The sequence below is a fragment of the Phaenicophaeus curvirostris genome, chromosome 20 (genome assembly GCF_032191515.1).
Source record: "Phaenicophaeus curvirostris isolate KB17595 chromosome 20, BPBGC_Pcur_1.0, whole genome shotgun sequence".
Classification (NCBI taxonomy): Eukaryota; Metazoa; Chordata; class Aves; order Cuculiformes; family Cuculidae; genus Phaenicophaeus; species Phaenicophaeus curvirostris.
Window position 1 is genome coordinate 6,166,836 of NC_091411.1, and position 22,706 is coordinate 6,189,541.

A 22,706-nucleotide genomic window follows, 5' to 3' on the forward strand; every position below is an offset into this window, starting at 1 on the left:
TCCCTCCTCTCCACAACCTCCTTTCAGGGAGTTGTAGAGAGCAATGAGGTCTCCCCTCAGCCTCCTCTTCTCCAGGCTAAACACCCCCAGCTCTCTCAGCCGTTCCTCATAAGGCCTGTTCTCCAGCCCCTTCACCAGCTTCGTTGCTCTTCTCTGGACTCGCTCCAGAGCCTCAACATCCTTCTTGTGGTGAGGGGCCCAGAACTGAACACAGTTCACTTCACTTGAACTTGGGAAACAAACCTCAAACGTGGCTGACGTTTGAAACAAAATAACACTAACAAATTTGTGGCTATTTTTCATTTTAATAGTCTGAATTTAAGTAGTATTTTCAGACCTAGCATTAAAGTTCCTAACAGGGCAATCAGAAAGCTCAGCATGAGGCAGCTTCTAGAAGAATCTTCCAGATGTATTTAAAATGCTTTAAAATATTGAACATTTCTCACATTGCTATAAAACAATGGCAACTGGCAGATTTTTTTTTTAACGTACATTCTTTTTGCAGTAGAGAGACAGTTCAGAAAGTGGATCACATTCTTGGTGTTTTTGTGACCTGTTTGACTACAACAACAAAAACATTTATAACAAGACAAGTACAAATATAAAATTTCAAATCAGCCAACTTTAAAAAAAGTCTGGATTTTTCTTCAATACCTCCAGTACCTTGCTTGTAATAAATATTAAAAACTATCTTTTACATTACAGAAAATGTTAAATATGTTATTTACCAAAAGAATTCTTTTTTGTCCTCTTTATTTTTTTGGTTTTGGTGAAACGCTGATTCCATTAAAAGAGCTGAACAAACATTTTTTACACCAATAAATAGTAAGGCAATAGGAATCACAGAACCACTCTTTACCAGTAGAACTGCCTCCTTCAGAGAATCCTTTTTTTGTTGGTATGGGAAGGTGATTTTTGATTCTCAGCTGGTGGGACCTGGTTAGAAAAACAATAATTATTAGTTTTACAGTACTTCAAATGCATACAATTTGTCCCCATATCTGGGCCATAACACTGCAAAAGGATCTAAAAATAGCACTTTTAAATTAAAGTGATAAGGCTTCTGTGAGCAGATTTTTGTGTCCTCACTTTTTAACTCAGAGGCAGATGTTCAAGGTGGCCCTGACGACGAGGATACAGGAGAAGAGATTCACAGGAAAGGGTAGAGGAAGATTTAAGGAGGAGCTGGGTAGCATACAAGCATTCAGAGTGGAGTGGTGTGAGGGGAAGAGTGAGATTTAGGAGTTAAGAAGCGTGTTACACTCTTCTGGGAGTAAAGAGAAATCAAATCTGACCAGTGATTACTCAACCACTCACACTAATTTAATACACGGCATTAGCAAATAGCTGTTTACAAAAGCCTTACCCGTTGTGCCTGTATTTTAAAGAAAAGGCACCTCTTGCTATAAACACGTATCCAAACTTTAAATAAGGGTGTCTTTTGTGAACTTATGCAGCAGACAGGTTATTGGACTGTGATCTGCTGAAAATGAACTACTGAAGGAGATGACAGACATGAATAGTAATCTGGGGAAAGCATCAGAAAGGAGAGGGTTTTGCTGTTTACGTGGTCAGTCATAAAACTCTAATTTAAGCATCAAACATTGCATAATACTTATCATGCTAAAATGCTGTTACCCGGAGTTGATTTGGTAACAAACCTAAAACAAATCAGACTAATTCTGCAAAATACTACTGTCAGCAATGTGTATTTCTAATCAGTATACACCAAGGAATGAGATGCAAGCAAAAATTTTACTTACTTCCAGGTTTCCTCTAGCCTTCTTCAAGACATCATGAGTTAAAACCACTGGAAAGAAAGAAAAGATTAAAAAGAATACAGCACAGCCTTTCTGTATTCTCTGTATTCAAGTCTTAAGATCAAGTATTTAATGCACGAACCCACATCTACACAACGGGCAGCGACCAGGCCCCTACCACTACTTCAACTTCCTTACTCACCACAATCCAGAACCATTCCTCCCTCCGGAACCCCATTCAGAAGCTCAGGCTGTACAATAAAAGTTGCAATGACCCAAAATTAAGGGTCAACACTGTACAAGGAGACAGAGCTAAGGAAGAGTGGGAGGAGTCACCCAGGACCCCAGGGCAGGTCCAAAGCTGTGCCACCATTGGAATACTATTTCCTACCCCCAGCGAATCTTTCACCTCACACATAATCTGCTTTTCAAATCCAAACGTCAAGAAAGGGTTTTTAAAGTTGTTCTGCCACACCAAGAACAAACAATACAGTGAGCACATACATAGCTCATCGCTACATTTAACGTCACAGATAAAACAGCCTCTGTGATACTGATGACCTGGTTCCCTCGATTTAAGTCAAAGGAATATTTTCTGTTAATTTTAAGAGGAGACAGTGCATGAGGCAACTACAATTAGAGCTATGCCATAGCCTCCTTGGGCTGGGGGGGCAGCCAGTAGGAGACGGAAGAAAAACTGCAGCAGAGAGATTATGGGGGACAGTGGGCTGGGAAGAGGACAGATGGCAGAAGAAGTCAGCCAGCTCCTCCAGCAGTTCAAGGACAAAGCAACCTAGAGATGCTGTGGGGAAATCACATCAGTAGCTTGCTCTGAAGGGTTCCAAGTTTTCTCTATTCATCTAGCTAGTTTGCCTTTGTGGGGACAGCGCGCGACCTGCGAACGGAGGAGGGGATGCTTCTAAACAAAACTGATATTTAGAAATGTCAGGTTAAATATGTGATTCTCTAATCTCTGTCAGCTCCATAACTGCAGAAAAATACCACTCACAAGTACCAATTTAATATTCCAGTCTCAAAAATAAACAATTTAGCCATAATAAAGATTTTTCATTACAATAATAAGAACCCAACAACACCAAGGGTAGAGCTGTCACGAAATAATTATACCCTTGGCAGATTACTGCAATTTGGCACCACATTGTTACATGTTCAGGGGTTCAGATGAGGTTTACAAGCAATGAGTTCTCTTGCCAGAGAAAAAACAGAAGATTGAGCCACAAGAATGTTCCAGTCTCTGCCTCTAAATAGATTTAGGAATACTGAACTAAATAACAGAGGGAACTTGAGTACCCTCAGCGGAGTGGCCAGCTAAGAGGATGTTTGGAAGACAAGGTCACCTACTGCGATGCCTTTGCTTTCTTGCTAGAAAAAGGAAGGAATAACAAAAATAAGTGTAAGCATTCTAAAAAATCCAGCAGTCTCATATTTTGTTGTATGCTCGGTCAGGAATCTGTGTACAGATGCAATTTGGAGACATTTGTGAAATGGCTCTTTAAGGCAGAGGTAACTTGACATCCATAATGCCCGTAATCAATGAAACTTAGAGAAAATCGTATCTAGGTCTTTCTGGGTAGCAGAGTGCTCTCTACTCATAAAGAACTCTGCTAGTAAATTCATTTCACCTGGCAAACTAGATTTTTCTAAATCAAAAACATTAAATTCAGTACAGGAAGAGAATTTAAAGGATGTGACACTAATAGCGAAGCTGCTGCTAGCCAGGCAATACTTTGCATTAAAGAGGTTTCAGAAAATGCAGGCTTCATTTTAGTAGGACCTGGTTCAGATGAGGCTGAATGCCCTGAAAAGCAAAATAAGAGGAGATGTGCTGTTTTCTTTTTGAAAGTATGTGTGGGTAGAGTGGCTGTGGCATAATGTTTTGGCCATAAGGTTCTGCTCCGCTGATTTATACCCTGCCCAGCCCTACTGCAACTACCCAGTACATCTGTCTGAGACGTCACTGGAACAAAGGAACTGACCAACCTAAAGCAGTAAATCTACCCCAGGGACATTATTTGGCCAGACATAATAGAATAGCTTTGATTTTTACATGACAACTCCCAAACTGAGTTATTTAAATGTAAAACCTGAACAAAAGATAATTCTGGACTTAATATAAGTAACGTATACTTACACTTCTTACAGAAGTGACCAAAAATCAGCCCACAAATGCTTAAAAAAATAATCTGCAGGCAGACGATACATGTACCTTGGACACAGAAACTGCAGGCTATGGAGCTAAAAAACAGTTATACCTCTACACTGCATTTAAATGACTAACTAATGGTATCCTGGCCATTTTCATAACTCTGCATGGTGCGTAACATTTTAGAGTCTGCATGAATGGTAACACAGGTGCCATTCTAGCACAGACTAACGAGTCATTTTGTCCCACATCTTAATAGAAAGTAAGGATAGAAATATATATATTTTTAAAAAAAGCAAATTAAAGCCTCTGCCTGCAATACACACATTGCCATAGCAAGAAGGTAGAGAAGAGGTCAGCTCCATTCAGCTCTCTTCTGTTGAGTGATTAAACTCTAAAGCAGAGGAGATGGATCACTTAAAACAGACACCTGGCTTAATACAGCCACAACATAGTCCACGTCCCACTTGTTTTCATGTTTCCACATAATTTTCTAGATACGGCTGCTAAAAGTAAAATATCATATCACATCCTAATTTTTCTTTAAAAAATGACTCATAGGAAACTTCTGTTTCCCTTGCTGCAAGCCTTCTGTTCTCTTGCACTTCTTAGTGTGGCATAGAGTGTTGACAAATCTTTGCTGCTACTTTGGCTTTTCCCTCTTTTCTCAGACCTCGAGTGTTATACACAGACACCTCAGGAAACCCAAAAGCCTAATTCAAGATTTAGCAAGACTAAGGCAAAATCATAGTTTTGAGAAGGACAACATCAAGAACTTTGGCTGAAATGATCTACAGCATCAGTAACTTTGCCTCTGTCAGGCACTGCTATAGGAAAGAAAACTCTGGCAGTAGCTGAAATCAGATAACTCAAGTAATTAGTGGCAATTAGTGGCAGCTGCATGGATTGACCCATTATCAGGGGGTTGTGCAAACCATAAACTATTACTCATGTTGTTCTAAGCGCCTTTTGTAGTTCAGCAACTTCTTCCCATTTGAATGAGGCTCTACCAGTTCCACACAGCCTGAACCTCCTGAATTGTCACTAATAACTGAGGACGCACAAGGGAACACCAGTTCCAACAGCAAAAGAAGGGGTGCCTATAGTCATTTTGTCACTTCTCCAATTGTAGAAGTAAGTCACAGACTACAAAGATTAAGAACCAGTCATAAAGCCTACACTTACACTGGTCGATGATGACTTTCTCCATGTTTTCCTTCAGCTGGTTTGTGGAGTGCAAGCGTTTCACTGTGCTGTGTAACTTCTTCTCTTGCTCAGACAGTTTCTTACGTAATCTAAATATTTCTGCTTTCATTCCTTCATCCTAAATTAAGAGAAGAAAATTTTACATTAAAGCATTACAAAACAGTAATTGGTACATTGTTAACAGCTATGTACTTTCGTACAAGAGCTCTCAAGCCTCCTTAGATTATAGATCACTGAATGCCTGTCCTTCCACATTCACATCCCCAGTGATGTATGATTCTACCACACCTGCCAAGAGACAACTACAACTCTTAGCTGGCTTTTAGTGCAATTAATTTTTCTGCTAGTCTGATAAAAGTCTTAACACCAGTGCCTATTTTTGTTTTTAAACTTCCACTCCTCTCTTCTTCCTCCCCATCTAGAAAATATAATGAAGGCCACTGTGATGGGATCAGCAAGTACCCTGGCTGCCAGGTTCAGAACTTTCACCTTCCTTCTGTAGGGTTCTTTTAATAGTAGATGCTGTCTTTGTCAAGGGGCTGAAAGGCATTGTACAAATCTCCTGGACACTATTATCGCAAAATTATTTGACAGCATCATTGTTCGCAGTTCAGTTTTCAACACCAGTTCCATGTTATGGAACATACAGTTTCCTGTATAGAATATACCCATAAGGATACACTTGCCAGACATCCCAAACAGGGAACTGAAATATCGGTGAAGTATATTAGACAGCACCGTTCATTTTTACTGTTTTTGTGATTTTACGCTTTAAAGGATGCTGGAAAACAACAAAAAAAAATGTTATTAAAATTATTTATACATTTACTTTTCTGAACTTGTTTTCTTCCCAGCAATATCGTGCTTCCCTTAAGAAACACATATAAAAACCTCAGTGAAAACACATTAGATTTGGTTTAAAGCCAGAGTTTGAAACAGTTTCATTACTGAGTGGTGGTATTATGACAGTATAGATAATTCACTCCTCATTCAGTTTACTTCCATTCATTTGCATACCGCAATCCTTTTTAGTTATAATGTTATAAAACTTGTCACAGGCTTTTGTCACACTTTTAAAAAAGGCATCCTATTTTACAGCTTAGGCATCAAAAATGTAAAAGGAAAATGTAGCTCAGATTACATCAAAGTTGCTGAAGTTTCTATTGTTACTATGTATACATAATCAAATAGAATTTGGTTCTACAACAGGGAGCCCAAAACTTTTCTTGTTGAAATGGAAGGTTTGCCACCTGCCTAGGTTTCCTGAATATCATGTAACAGGGTTACAGATTACATCTTTAATATGAAGTATTTTGTAAATGAACACCCCAGTATACAATACAATCAGGACAGAAAGCCAGCACAAATTCAGCCTTAGCCTTCAGCGATGAGACCTAACTAAATCCATGAGCCTAGAGACTGGGCATCCTGGGTTCATGCTTTCCAAAAAACTTTCCCAAACAACACGTTCCTAACCAGTGCATCGTCCTTGATGCATTACAACAGTTAAAAACCACCCCAAAAAACCCCAAAATGAAACGCAGTAGTACCTGTGTGCCATGAGTACCGTGTGCGGCTTTCAGTGGAAGGGAAACTCTCCAGAGCAGTTTCAGTAACCGTGCAGCCTCTTCTAAAATCTGCTGTACTGTGTGAATATTTGAGGAAATGCTGTGCGGTGACGCCTGGTCTGGTCCCTGTATCATCGGATTAGAGACACGTTCTAGTTTATGCTTAAAACTTTATGAAAATGTAATCATAATTAATGATTTAAATCCAGTTAGTATGACTTCATATTTAAAAGATGTACACAGCTATGGTGTGCCACAAAAGCTAATTTGTTAGCTTACAAGACTGCTGAATTATGCATTATCTGAGAATTTCAGGAAGGGAGGGAATTTATCCTAATCAATAACCATGATTAATAATAGATTATATTTACTAGATTTGCTGTGCCACATGGTAATAGTTGGCAACTCTCTTCTTTCTCCATTCGCATTTTGTGTCACATTATTTGAAAGTCAAATGATTACAGACATCAATTTAAGCAATATAGATGTTTCTTCCATAGCAGACCCTTTAAACTGTTCCATTAAATGCTGAAATAACTATCAGGACACACATAAAATGTTTTCCTCTGCTGACAGATTAGAAAACCAAATTGAAGAAATTGCATAAATGTGAAATAAAGGAGGGAAAGAATGCAAGGGGAGCAAATGAATTACCAAAGCGATGGTGATGCAGAAGGGGGAAGGGTAATGAAAGAATAGCACTCCCAGCTCCTGCCCCATGCAGCATATCATTTGAATACTTATTTAGCATTGTTATCGAACCAGAATCCTCCTGTCACATAAAATATCCCATTTGCCAAGTAGTTTGAAACTTCAGTTATGTAAAGCTTGATAGGAAACTGCAAATTGTGAAACTTACTGCTTTTATCTTTACACCAACAAAACAAGTTAAAAACTTACCGAGATTACTTTTACAGTCATTATCAGTATCTTAACTAGGTCATTTGAAAAGATATGATACTTCAGAAAGTCTTAAGTGTCATTCAGACACCATTTTACTGTGTGAGCACACATGTCGTAACACAAAAAGAATTTTGGAATTGCTGAAGACTGCGTCTTCAGTAGCTTTACTAATTTTAACTAGAAAAATAAGTAGTGCAAATTTACCCATGCAGTTAAGACCTTCTGGTTCTTGAAGAGCAGGGAGCACACTTCTTACAACATTTGTACAACCCCAAAACCTCAGGGGTGAAAAGGACCTGCATTAGTCACCACGCTTACTTTCCCACTCCAAGACAGGGAAGCATTACGTGTAAACTTTCAAACATTCACATAGTCTGTTCTTAAAAGCACCTCCAGTAACAGTGTCTCTGAGCACCCTCCATCCCAGTCTCTCACTATCTTTAGCACTGGTATGCCGATATAAAAGCCAGTTCCAAGCCTCTCCTGTTGAGAGTTAGGTTTCGTAGTTAATTATTAGCTGCCAAGGACACATAAAGATTGTTCCTTCCCTTTTGTTGAAGCTTGTGGGTAAATTTGTCTTACTCAACCCACCCCCAATGTGCTATCGTCCACTGTATCCAGAAACTAATAATATTAAATAAGAAAAAATTAGCATAAGTAAACACTACCTGCCCTCCTGATTCTAGAGGAAAAGGACTGACACTGTTCAGTACAAGGCAAACATTTCATTGATTTTAGAACTGTTATGTTTAAGACAACAGCAAGAGCACCACGATTGACATCACCCTGTCACACGTAGAACAGAATAGGCCAGATCAGACCATTTTCAGTTGTAAGGGACCTACAACGATCACCTAGTGCAATGGCCTGACTGCTTCAGGGCTGACCTAGTTAAAGCATGTTATTACATGATGCAGGAAGGATGATACACTGTGTCTTAGAAGGCAATATTTGATTATTAATGAGATATTTGAGTTTCTAGACTAGCTGCTGATATTGCGACTGTGTTCCAACTGATACCAGGAAGTGGAAAATATTAAAAAGCTTGGCTAATATGAAACAATCTTCATTAGCATACATCAGTCATTAGTGTACACTTATCACCTGGTGTTAATAAAAAGGCTGAATACAAGTGGAGAACTTTATCGGCTGTATATCAGATTTCTTTTAACCGTCTCATTTTTCCTAGGTTTACACCAAGCTTTTTACAAGAAAGCCTCCTTAAATATTTTTATCCTTATGTTACTGATACATACCCCTAGTTTAAGCCTTTTCTAAAGCATTTTAGTTTTATCTGTGGGGGGCTGTTGTTTTTGTTTGGCTTTTTCACCATTTCCAGTGTAACAATCACTGGTTCCCACAGTAAAAGTAAGTTATTTTCATCTCATTCCAAGTTGCAAGCAAGAGTGAGATTGCTTATTAAAGAACCAGAATTAACTAATTTCTCCATATCCTCATTATCCCAGAACCACAAATAGGTGCCTACACCTAGATGAGACTTGGACTGTCAAGGCTGAGGTGTCCCAACAGAGTGCCTACTGCATCATTAACCCAGTTCTTTGCTTTTAGAACCTACACATTTTGCACCTCTAGGTAAAATTCACCATACTCTTTAACAGCTTACCCTATTTACCTTTATTCCAGGCTCCTGCAGTTTCATACCAGTGATCTCTCTTAAAGAAATCTCCATTTCTGCTAAAACCTGTTGACCTTCTGAAATCTGTTTCCGCAGGGCATTATAATCCTCAATCAAGCCAAGAACGTGGCGCCCATTTTTGTCTGCCCACATACGATGTCCAGGCACAAGGCGAGGGGTACACACCGTACTGGAAGACGAGGTGCTACTGCAGTGGGAAGTGCTGTCTAGATCATCTTTAGAGGCATAGTGCGTACCTGGGACAGAAAAATAGTTTAATCAGTTTTGACCTTATATGTTGAACTAATTGACACTAGACTTCTCTTAAACAGCAAGCCTGGGATACTGATAACACACACATTTAAGATACTTTTGGACATACCTGTTTTAACAAGTGAAACACAGTGTCCGTGCTTCTGTGGCTCACAAGTATTCCTGCTGGTAGCAGGGCATTTGCAAAGACATTCTATACATAAAAAATGGGACAAGAAAGAACACATCATTAGAACTTAACATTGCTTAAGAGACTTCCTCTCTCCGTTTCTGTTCCTTTCCTTTTTTGATGCTGCTGCTTTTGGACTCAGGAAGCAGAGAAACACAGCTAATTTTCTAGTACTACACCATGTATCTTCCAGTATTTACCTACATTTAACTTTTTAGCATCTATCCAAAGTTCTAAATATCTCCCAAAATCAAGTACTGTCAGAAAATCTAAAAAACATCCAGGTGAAAATATTTCCATCATCAAATATAAGCTGCCCATTAACTCCACAAAAAGTATGGCACTTTTCACAGCTAAACCACACTTAAGATCTGTTTTCTCCCCTCTTCAAACCTTCCAGATACCCTAGTACTTCTGAGTAAAGACTGATCACAGTACATCTAGAAAGCTAACAAATTCAGCTGTTGACATTCCAAGGAGTCTTTCTGGTTTGTGTCAAACTAAGCTATTATAACTATTCATCATTTTCTCAAACACATAACAAGCTCCTCCAGCTCTTGCCTACTCTGCCTGATGCAGACCAAAAACAACATCTAGGATTCTATCTAGAAACTAACCAGGAACAACTGCGGTTTTAGGATACTGATAGTACAGATTCCCCATGATAGGTGTTCCACACCAACTAGATCATGACTGGCCCTAAGGAACCATTCTCATATGACTGTAATTTGGTGTTAAAGTATAAAGTGCACAGGGAATGGTAGAAACCCACGTTTTCTGCTACATTCTGTGTCTTTCTTGTACAGAGTAGCGTGGAGTCATTCTCACTCTGTATTTCATCTGAAGTAAGATTCTGATTGGACATGATGCACCCACAAAAGTAGCAAGGTGGTAAAAAGCCCTGTTGTGTCTGAGCTCTCACACTAATCTCTGGCTGGTGCTGTTTGCTCTGTGTGGTACACAAGGTTTAGGTATACATGTTCAGGTGAAGTGCACGGACCCAAAAAGGCCATTATTATTGGTTCCCACAGCACAATGTACACCTGAAGTGGCTTTATGCCATAGTACAGAAAGCTGCTACTATGCAGAGTACTTCAGCAGCAAGGAAGCACTTTCTTGTGCCCTCTGTATCCCACGTCTATCTATATATCTCACCTTGAGTGTAAACACTCCATTTTCCCTGATTTGCCAGAACGAAATCACTTAACAGTGATTGGAATAAAGGTAAAATATTCCTCAAGGGCAAAAAGGGGTCAACTAATTTATATAAAGACTGTTTAGTGCACTTATTGATCATTCTTGAGTAACACATACTCGCCCTGAGGAAACACTATAGAGCTCTGCATTAAAAAAAAACCAAACAGGTAAGCAAAATGTGTGACAATATAATGTAGGCATCCTTCCATCCTGGAGACTGTCTGCAAATGCTTTTCATGAATGAGAAGGAAATGATGGTTGGAGGCTGTAAGACAGTGCAGTGTGCATTTCACCTCCCCATGCACTAATAGCTCTAACAGGAAAGGGATTTGAAAGGCTGATGTGCAGCTCCCAAACGTACAGCTGATGTTGCATAAGGCTTTAAAAGCATTTTTAAAGAACAAAGCACAGGTTCCGCAGGGTAGCAAAAGGATGTATGGCACAGTACCATTCATTGCTGCATAATGCTGAGATCCTTGTTTGAAAAGAGAGTTGATATTCACAGCTGACGCCGATCCCACTTCCTCTCTCTTTCCTTTTGAAAGCTGTTCCTCTAATTTTTCATGCAAAGACTTGTTTGTCTCTATGCTTCTTTCAAGCTGCACTCGCAAACTCTGTATTTCAGTCAACAGTTCATGTAAGTCAAGTGGATTATTCTGATCTTTTCGGAATTCTTCTGATGCATCACATCTGGGATCTGAGACAATTTCAAAAGAAACATTTAAGACCTTGAACAATTAAAATAATATTAGCCATTATCAGAATGCTGAGCAAATAAATTATAGCCAGTTTTATCCTCAATATTAAGAATTAGCTACAAACAGCATTAAGATAATGGTTTGACAAAGAATCATGCCTTAATTGCTTTTATCCTTGAAAGATTTAAAGAGCCAAAAATTATTTTTTACTTTATCCATAAAAGCTAGTAAGTCTCATGCCAAAAGAAAAAAAAATAAGAAAATTAAGAAGATTTACAAAACTTGAAGTACACTAATGCATAGTCTGGGGAAGGAAAAAGGAAAAGAGTAATCTTGGAATGTGGAGGAGGGAAGGAGTAGAACTGGAAGTGTAAATTTTATAAACAGAAATAAAAAGAAAACAGTAATCACCTGGCAAACAGAGGAACAAATCTGAACCTGAAAAAAGCAAGGGTTGTGTTTTGTCTTTTCATAGCAGGAGGTCAGCACACAAACAATTCCATGTTTTCTTTCATGCTGAAATCAAACTGTTCTACTGACAGTGGGTAGGGGATCAACCGCACAAGGAGAATGCTGCTACTCTCATTAGAACACCAGTTCTGTGAGGAGATTTACTTTATCCCTGAGCCCACTTTGGCGTAAAGCCTTGTGCCAACAGGGCTCTTGTGCTGCAGCTGGGCACAAAATGCAGTGAGGGCAGGGTATATTAAAGTATCATGAAGAAAAAAAAACAACTTTTACAAGAACTCCCAATGGGAAATTCACTGGATCCTGTAACAAGCATGTAGCAACGAACAGCATTCCATGTTTTTACCTAGCCATACCAACAGCCATGTGCTGGTACAGCTTCTTTAAAAGGATAGGAAGAAGGCATATAAGTCTCTTGCCTAGCCCTCACCTTTAGCAACAGAAAAGTAGACAGGAAATTATTAAACACCTCATTCAGAAAGCAGTGCCAGCATTTCTTCCCAGCCCTAGGGAGAGGACACTACCCCCAACTCTTCAGACAAGAGAAAGCTCAAGCTACCTAAGCACCACCCATGAAGATGGTACAGCAGTATTTAGATGACAAGTAAATATCTAAGGCTTATCCAGCCTGAGCCACTGAATTTTCGGTATTTGCTTTTAGTTTAGCTAAAAAGATAAAGGAAACATGGGTATGCCTAGTCAGAATATCTCACATATCTCAACCTCGCAGTTATGCTCCTAAGTAAAAAGCAGCATTTTATCAAGTTGTCCATTCTACTTTGCGTAGCAGACACAAGTAGAGACAAAGAAAAATCGACCTAGCCCTGCTGTCCTGTGGCAAGGTCATATTCAGAGAGGGAAGGGTTGTAAGGGCCAAGGGTACAGCAGTAATTGTCCCGTCATACCTGTCCTCTTCCTTCTTGCTTCTTCCAGCTTTTCGTAAACCTTGATTTCAGTTCGGAGTGACTGCACTAATTTCTCATTTTCAGACAGCTGATGTTGCTTCACATTAATTTCCGTTTGCATCCTGTTAAGTCCCAACAAATGGCTAAGTTAAAAGTTAAATTCTTACATTTTGTTTCAAAATCTAAAACCCTTTCCCTCTATAATTCTTCTCTTGCCTTTTGAATATATCTATGCACCTCATTAACATTACACAGCTATGGCTAAAGACACACTTGTCACATTGACAATTTTCTGCTCTAAATGAATGTCTAAATGTGGATAGAATCAATACCTGTTTAATTCATTACGACTGCTGTAGATTTGACATGTCAGATATCTGGTTTCATCCTCCTTTTGGCCTATTTGTTTTTGCAACCTTTCATTTTCTTTCTTGATGCATTCATAATCCTCATGAAGATGCTCAATGAGCGCATTCTTTTTAGAAAGAGTTTCTCTCAACTTTTCATTTTCCTTTTGTTTATCTGAAACAAGAAGAAACACAAGGTATTTGCAATGCTCACAACCTACTTTTTTAACAAAAAACAACTGTCAGAAACTTACAGCCGCTCTTGTGAGTTTTAGGTTTTCAGTATTTCAATTTTCTAATGACTTTTGCTAGATGCATTGTCTGTAACATGCAACATTTAACCCCCAGGACTCACAAAGCTTCAAGGAAATCTTGTGTACAACCTTATGTGTCAAATGTCCCTAGCACCCCTTGGAATTGGGTCAGAAGGATCATATTCAACAACTAGAGTTAGCAGGGTCCCAAAGAAGGCACAGGAATTTTGACAATCCTCATTAAAAAAATGGAATTGATTTCTCTTTAGGGAGAAAAGTGGAATTGTTCTAAGGCAAGTTACAGCCATGTTCCTCTTTGTCTCACAGAAATTCCTTTGTCTTCTCTTTCCTATAGCCCTGCTGATCTGCAAAATGCACCATTGCAGTCCTTCTTCCCTTCTCTAGGGCACCCAGGAACAAAGGGAAAAGCAGCTCACAAACTCCAGAGATATCAACATTATTTTAAAACACAGGGGCAAACATGCTCCACTCATTGTGATTCTTATAAAAAAACAAAATTTGATATTATCTGATCATATTGTCAAATGTGGAAACAAACTAAAGTGGGAATACATTCATTAAAAAGGTAGAACTTGAACAGACTGATAAGCACCAAGAAGTACTAACACAGGTGACCAAATACATAACTGTGAAGAAGCATCAGTGCTTTTACACAAGCAGTCTGAGAATATCAAGCCTTATAGTAGTGTCTTAAGCTGCTTTTACAAACCCAGTTGATGAGCAGGCAGATTTCTTGGGGGAAAAGAAGAGGGAAGACTTTTAAAATTCTCTTTAAACAGACGTGAAAAATGGGTATATTTAAAATTAATCTCAGAGATCGCAAACTCTTCCAGATGGATTCCCCCAGTTCTGCTCTCTTCTAAAGTGTTTCCCAACAGAAGATGACTCGACCCACCCAGTCAACCTCGTGCCGCAGACTTCTGAACCTTCTGAACTCTGCTGCACTGAACGGTTTAGTTTGCAGCAATAATGTGATCCTACAGCTATTTTCTTTTTTTTTTCAGAGAACTTCAAAATGGAAGCATTTGGAAAACAGGAGCATGGAATTTCAGAGATGGGAAGACTAGTTAGGCCAGTTTAATGAAATAATTTAATATTTTATTGTTTCCTGATCTGAAATGAGTTGCAGCCCATTCCTGTAAAGCACAGTTGCACATTTTTACCTCTGGATCCTTTTGCTAGCACTGCATTCAGAACTTGATTTTGCTTCCTCAGGAAATGTATTTCAGAAGTCAGGGAATTATGCTGCTCTGAGCCATGGATAAAAATGTTTGCAGAACCTATAAATATATACATAAAGGATGATTTATGAGTCATCTCTAGGTCATTAAAGATTAAGCTTTCCAGAGAAGAACAATTTAAAAAATTGCAGGAAAACATGTTATGAAAGATATTTCTCCCCTATATATTTTGAAGGTTAACCCTACAGGCTAAAAGGCAGTTCAGATTAATGCCAAGTAATCCGAAGCCCTGAATCGCAAGTACCTCTCATTACCGGCAACCATTACCAAAATTGCAAAATTATCCCTGGCAATCTCTACCTATCAGCTAAAATTCCAACAGGACAAAATGCCAGAGTATTTTGTGACATTGCTATTCTTCAAAAAGAACGCGAACTGTAGGAAGGTTTACCGTGTATTTCAGTCTTGCTCTGTTCATGTTGTGTTGTATTCAACGACACCATTGTAGAGGATCACTACATTCTACAAACTGGCTGAGGGTGGTAACATAGGCAGGAATGTAAATGGAATCACAGAATAGTTTGGGTTGGTAAGGACCTTAAAGTCCACCCAGTTCCAAACCCCCTGTCACGGGCAGGGACACCTCCCACTGGACCAGGTTGCCCAAAGCCCCATCGAACCTGGCCTTGAACACTTCCAGGGATGAGGCAGCCACAACCTCCCTGGGCAACCTGTTCCAGTGCCTCACCACTACTACAGTGAGGAAATTCTTCCTTATGTCTAGTCTAAATCTGCCCCTCTCCAGTTTATAGCCATAGTTTATAGTCTGGTAATACACATGTTCCCACACCAATCTAGAACACAAGGCCTGAGTCGCTGTCTTTGACTACAAACTGAGTACCCATTTATGATCACAGAGGTGAAGATTGTTCCTGCTTAAATTTAGGTATCCAAAATGAAGATAACTGAGCGTTGATCAGTGTTTAGATAACCAGTGTTGATCAACCATTAACAGTTATGGGGAGAAACAAGTCCAGAGAGTGACTCATCCAGTGCATCCTCTCCACACCTCTCTGCGGATGAGACGCCCTGTTCTCCAGAGACATACTTCTCTCCAGTGCCTTCACAAGAAGCTCTGGGTAGCCAGTACAGAGTTAGATGTCTAACTTTTAGAAACTTGAAGGGTGATGAATCCTACTCTGAGGATCTTATTGTGCTAGTCATATGAATATAAGTGTTAAATCATGTAGCTAGTCAAACTCCAGCCTAGGCAATCCTCATAATGCACTGTATTTAAGCTACTCATCCCACAGTGATGTGTAACGTTACAGTGCATTCTGAAAAGTGCCACCTTCCAGTCTCAAGGTGACTGCCTCTGAAATGCAAGTCAAATAATTGTTATTGCCCTTTATAACCCGCTTATAGTCAGTAAAACACTTCAGGACCCTCTGGAATTAACACTACTATCAAAAGTATTTTTCAGTTGATTGGTTATCACTGTATCTCCTACACTTTAAAGCTTGAAATATCCACATGAGTGTCAACTATTTGGTTAATAGAGAAATAACCAGCTGGCAAAAAAATTAGCTGGATGTATGAGGAGGATGCCTTTCAGCTCCGGCAGTTCAATTCAATTTGATGTGCTGCACTTCCTCTGAGTAATCTCATTTTATTGTAATCCCAACTGAAGCTTTTACTCACTACCTAACTGGGATGTAGTGTGCCATGATACGCACCTCTTGTCATTACTGAAAGACTCAAAGGCTCTAGAAGCCTGGCACTAATGGCATTTTACTATCTATATGTTAAAGAGTTGAGGTAGCTATGTGAACTCAAAAGGCTTTTCCCTTTCAGATTCTAACAAAGCAATTCAACTTGAAGTGGCAAGGCTTGATGGTCTCATCTTGATTCTAATTTAATTTATTGCCCATCACCCAGCTTTATCCTATTTGAAAAGTTATGCTATCATACTCCTACTGAAAGGCTTTAGAATATAACTATTAGTTATCTTACATAATAAGGGATAATGTAGAGCCAGTGGTAACACGGCCAACAATCCTGCAATTTGACCCACTACTGAGACTGCTACTTCTGTGCAGAACCCTGCTGACATCAATTATGCTCTCTGCAGATGCAAAAGTCCATCTAACCAGGGTAAAGTGGAGCATCAAGGCCCACAATTGCAATGCACTTGAGTTTTCATTATATTTTGTGCTGAAAAAGTGAGTGCTAAGGAAGCACACGTTGAAGGTTTCAAAGGAAGCACTGACTGAAAGACAGGAACTATTGAAAATCACAGCAAAGAGGAAGGGAATATTCATTCTCAGGTAAAGCAAAATAAAGGCATACTAAAGCTGACAATAAGCCTGAGTAGATACATCAGTGACTTAAGGGTTAAAAAAAGAACAACAACAAAACCCCCTTTTAATGTTGACTGCTATTAATCACATTTGAAACCTAGGAAACTCAAAATTAAACCTTTGATTTTATTTTGAAGCCTAACATTTGAAATGATTGAAGCAATTATTTTAGTTCTACTTACTTCCACTGCAAACCTCAGCTCTGTAGTAACAATGCACTCATTACCAACACTTGAGTCGTTTATAAAATACTAGAAGCCCAGAGCTATTTAAATACTTAGAAAACCTAAATATTAAAAACGGCAGGGCAAAAATAGTGGGCAGATGCATGTATAAACATCCATATAAATTTATCAGACAAGAATAATTCTATGCATTACCTTTGGTTGAGCAAACAACATCACAAGAATTTAACAGGCTCTCATCAACAATAAAGAATGTTACAACTTGGTTTTGTTTTTTTAAAGGAATACAAACTAAAGAACTATTATGTTAAAGGAAAAAAAATTGTTGTGAATTATTATGTCCCAAAGCTAAAATCTGCTTCAATTTCACTTAGGAACTTCTTTTTATAATGAATGTCAAAAAAGGCCCACCTATTAGAGAAAAAAGCAGCATCATTACTAGAAGAGGGAATACACACAAGTGAAAACATGAAAGAGATTTGCAAAATGCAAAGAACCAGGAAGCACTGAAAGAACATAGTAACAAAAGGAGCTGCTTAACAAGTAGTTGCTTTTTTCTTTCCCAGTTTTCTCCTCTATGCATTGGTAGATGCTCTAAGGCAAGAAGAAGACAGATGGAAAGCCAAAGACAGTTTATAAAGAAAATATACTTTCACTGCATTAAAGGATGCCCTTGCCAGAATCTTTATGAAGCTGTAAAAGAGTTGGAAGTGTTTCAGTGTGGTTATTTCATGAGAACAGCAGGCCTTTCCAGCAGTGTAAATACTTCATGAATGAAAGGGATGCTTTTTATACACCTTTCCATCACCGTAAACTATTCCTGAAAGCAAACTGCCATTTGCAGGTAGTCTCCATTTAAACAGCAAGAGAAATGGATCATGGGGATGATGTAAAACATAATGAATCCAACGTCAATATTAGTGAAACGGAGTAAGAGGAAAGCATGTATGTATTTATTGCCTGCTTCCACTCTGAGTAATATTGCATATTAATCAATTGTCCCATAGGGGAAAAGGAAGGAAGGAGAGCAAGAACAGAGCAAATTGTGGGAAAGTACACCTGGTGCGGTGTGCTTGGAAAGGCACTACAGAAGCACCCTTAGTGAAAGCCTGGCTGCCTTCTTGTGAAAAGTTTTAAACGCAGAGCTTGGCTTTCAAAGATGCTGAACACTAGCAACAGAGAGCAGTGACTCTGAATTTGCATACCTATTTTTAGTATTTTCCATCCACTGCTTTATATTAGAGTTTGGAATGAAAACCAGCTCTACGTTAAAATTTCCATCAGTTTCTGTCAGGTATTTCTCATTAAAAACTCACGATGTCATTTTGTGTAGGACACATTTATCACACCAATCAATTCAAATGACAAGCTGAACGCCACGGCCCAGGCTCTGTCTTACAGATATTTTGTCCCTGTATGTAAACACAAGCTGGTTTTAAAGCAGTCATAAAATTGCAGAGAAGGCATCTTCACCAGCCCTGTTAGCAGTGGTGCTGTATTCACCACTCTGGGTAACCCAGAGAGGGGATAGGAAAGCTAATTCCACAACATCCCTACTTTAGATCCATGGCAGCAGTGTAGTTTAGAGCAAAGCCTCTCCTCCTCCATTCATACTGAGTTCAGGTCCCACTGAAATTATTTTGATAAAATGGGCTTTCCCTCTGCAACTGCCCCTGGCTGGATACAGCAGAGAATTAAAAGATGACAACCTAAAACCCAAGACCGTGGTAACAATAATGATATCCCAAAGGGGTAGGGAGGGGGAAAGGTCTGCTGGTAACAGAACTAGAAGGGTCTTTCAGTCCTCCAGATTAAATTCAAGCGTGGTATCACCAGTTGTCATCAAACTCCCTGCTAGCACTGCTCCCTTAGCAATAGGCACACTTGTAGGTTTGAGGCTGTGTGGGGTACCTGTATCCCATATAAGATTTAAGCATTGGTACTGGGTACACTCCAAGCAACGAACTCAAGGAAGAGGCACATTAGATCTGTATTTATGCTGCTTTACAAGCATGGAAAAGCTATGTCTGCTGATGATGCCTGAGAGACAGCAGTGTTCAGAGAAAGGCACATCACTTTCCAACTGTAAAGGGGTGTGGCTTGTTCCAAAAAGCACACAAAAACATTTCCAGCAACATTTGATCCCTCAGGCTTTAAGCAGGAAACGTGGATTTAATGTGTCAGGAAATAAATTCTTACCTTGATCTGGCTCCTTGTCTGTCACTTGTCTCTCAAGCTGCTTCCTCAGTCTCTCATTAGTTTTTATGGAGTATTCTAAGCGTTGTCTCAGGATTCGAATTTCTTGCAGATGCTCCATTAATAACTCTAAATACACCAAGAGACCACTTCTTACTTAGAGTAAATGATTGTATTCCTTTACACTGTGTACTCCTGTCAAATCTAACGTGCATTAATACTAAAAAAATTATACAGAGCTGTTCCAAATGACAGACAGTAAATATCCAACTCCACAACTGCCTTTTTCCATACAAATCGTGCAGTGAGTGAAAATTCCAGCTCTGCATTTTAACCTGAAGAATGCTAAAGTTTTAATGCCTTTAAATTTCTTCTTCTTACAGAATTGTAGTAGATAACAATTTTACCTAATTAAAACATTCCCCAATCTGGGAAACAAATCCAAAGTTCTGCAGTGCAGCTTCACATTCAGGCTCACACACCACAGTATACATTTTTCCTTATAACAATAGGAAGCTTACCAGAGTAACTCAGACATAAATTTGACTTTGACTTACACAATGCATACAATAATAAATAAGTCTCTTCTATCAAGTTGCATTACTGTACCTTCTCTTTCTTGCTTTGCCATTCTACATTTTTTCTTCCATTGGCTGTAAGTTTCAGCTTTACTCAGGAACTTATCTGTTCTAACTGTCACAGTCTCATTTGTCAGTTTATCCATGTCACACAGCCCTGGTTTACTCTGCAATATTTTTCTCCTGAACAGTACATGCTATCTCAGCTATTAAATTTTCATCGTTGCCTATAACAAACTACTGCATCACTTGCACTTAGTGAAACTATCCAGGTCAAACATGACACCACTTATTAATTATGCAGCACTTACAATTCTCAAGGAAACACAACACTGGCTTTTAAAAAATTAGAAAATCTCTCTTTTTCAATGTAATAATCTCTTGACAATTGTCTGTTTTCCCCTTATAACTTGTCTATTTAAAGACCGTCTGGAGTACAGTAAAAGACGATAGTTTAAAACAACACAGACACAAAATATCATAGTTAATTTTGTTTCAAACAGGAGGCAGTTCAAATGGTTGCCATCTCTACACGCCTTATTACCAAAATTGCAATGATTATGCAAGATACTGGAAAGCTGAAACAGACAAACATTCTTCATTATTTCTTAATTAGTTCCCTTGTGTCTTATTTATCACATTTTCCCAATATCTAGTGAATCTTCAGTGGGAAAAAAATCACCTGGGGGAAACTTGTTTGGCAGAAGCGCCAGTGTGCCATGCTGTCCTTCCAGGTCAAGCCTGTGCTCTGGTGATCCAAGAGACGACTGTTCTGACAAATCAAAGTCAGACAAGCTATGAAGAGCAGATGGTACAGGTGATTCATCCTTCAGTTGCTGGTACCTTGTGGTGTTCTTCTCGTTATCCCTTTTCATAGAATCATAGAATCATAGTATCACCAGGTTGGAAGACACCCATCGGATCATCGAGTCCAACCATTCCCATCAAACACTAAACCATGCCCCTCAGCGCCTCATCCACCCATCCCTTAAGCCCCTCCAGGGAAGGTGACTCAACCACCTCCCTGGGCAGCCTCTGCCAGTGCCCAATGACCCCTTCTGTGAAAAATTTTTCCTAATGTTCAGCCTAAACCTCCCCTAGCAGAGCTTAAGGCCATTCCCTCTCGTCCTGTCCCCTGTCACTTGGGAGAAGAGCCCAGCTCCCTCCTCTCTACAACCTCCTTTCAGGTAGTTGGAGAGAGCAATGAGGTCTCCCCTCAGCCTCCTCTTCTCCAGGGTAAACACCCCCAGCTCTCTCAGCTGTTCCTCATAAGGCCTGTTCTCCAGCCCCCTCACCAGCTTCGTTGCTCTTCTCTGGACTCGCTCCAGAGCCTCAACATCCTTCTTGTGGTGAGGGGCCCAGAACTGAACACAGGATGTTTTAAGATACAAAAATTATTTTATTGCTTTGGAAGCATGAACGGAGAACTTGGTGTCAAATGTATCCAACACAGGTAAAGCCGGTGAATATGTGTGACAGAAGGCAAGAAACCACTACACATCGCAGCTATATCTCAAGACTGAAATTCAGACCTCACTCAAGCCAGCAGGAATAATCAATGGATCTCCAGCCTAGGGCTCATATTGCAGCGCGAGACAGTCACCTCCATGATCAGGGGACCTCAAGATGCCTTGAACAGGCAGCTGAGGATTCCTGTAGCACAGAAGAGCCTCAGGCTGGCATAAAACCAACATATGCAGCATAACAACACCTGCTCTCTTCACCTTCAGCATAAGAGTGTTTTGAGAATTGTACTTGAGTGATCCTGAGCCAACCCCCAAGGTCATGGGAACAGAAAGGTGCCTGACTCTCCCTCCTAGCAGCCGCAATTAGGATTACATCTGAACATACACAACAGTGTATCATAGAACATTTTGTTTGTTTGTGAAAGGAACGATCCTGGTAGCATGATGCTTCCCTTCATTATCTCAGCTGTTTGCTAAGGAGGGGGGAAAAAAAGCCTTTCTATGGATATTTTATGAACAACGTGGATATTAATGAAACAGGCAACACAACCAAAGCCCTGCCAGAAAGCAAAGCTGGGGAAACATGGAGCTGCAAACACAGAGCATCCTTACCAACTTATCAAACAACTGACAATCTGGCAAACATTCAGTTGCATTCTTACCTTAGAGCCAATTCATAAAGTACAGTAACTTCTGTGCCTACTGATTCTCCTGCAAAGTAGAAATATCTGGTTAAAAATAGATATTGAGAATTACACTCTTTTCTCCTCCATTTTAAACTATCTAAATATAGAATGGTAAATTAATGAGAAATTAGAAAAGTTAACAGATACTCAAGACACTGGGTGTTAATGTCAAATGCTGTACATCAGCAAAACTATTTATAGCCCAGCAACAAAGCAATAGCTTTCTCTGGAGTTAAAACAAAATGACTAGGAATCACAGACATGAGGTTTTCCAGCCTTGGCGTTTTTGTTAGCATACATTTGTAAAACATGGTGCTATATGGCAAAAGGATTAGAGGCACATGCAATTACTTCTTCAGTAAAACTGATGTAAAACAATTCCATCTCACTTGGATTTTGTCCATCCAGAGGAAGGCTAACCAGTTATCTTTAATACAGAGGTACACACGGGATTTTGCCTGCAACATTCTCCGTGAGATAGTGTA

General features: G+C 39.4%; 1 protein-coding gene across 6 annotated transcripts in view; it reads right to left on the reverse strand.

The window, feature by feature from the left end:
* Positions 1-736: 736 nt before the first annotated feature.
* Positions 737-22,706, reverse strand: part of CDK5RAP2 (CDK5 regulatory subunit associated protein 2) — an 81,028-nt gene continuing 59,058 nt past the window's right edge. For 5 of the 6 annotated variants that reach the window (XM_069873603.1, XM_069873602.1, XM_069873600.1 and 2 more), the window contains 13 exons: positions 22,198-22,246; positions 20,752-20,936; positions 19,495-19,620; positions 14,733-14,849; positions 13,280-13,469; positions 12,948-13,069; positions 11,325-11,573; positions 9,620-9,703; positions 9,235-9,494; positions 6,681-6,824; positions 5,110-5,248; positions 1,764-1,810; positions 737-936 (listed from right to left, as the gene is read on the reverse strand). In XM_069873603.1, coding sequence (XP_069729704.1) covers positions 877-936; positions 1,764-1,810; positions 5,110-5,248; positions 6,681-6,824; positions 9,235-9,494; positions 9,620-9,703; positions 11,325-11,573; positions 12,948-13,069; positions 13,280-13,469; positions 14,733-14,849; positions 19,495-19,620; positions 20,752-20,936; positions 22,198-22,246 — 1,772 coding nt within the window. In that variant the 3' untranslated portion in view covers positions 737-876. The remainder of the gene's footprint in view (positions 937-1,763; positions 1,811-5,109; positions 5,249-6,680; positions 6,825-9,234; positions 9,495-9,619; positions 9,704-11,324; positions 11,574-12,947; positions 13,070-13,279; positions 13,470-14,732; positions 14,850-19,494; positions 19,621-20,751; positions 20,937-22,197; positions 22,247-22,706) is intronic. The other variant, XM_069873601.1, reaches the window with a different exon arrangement.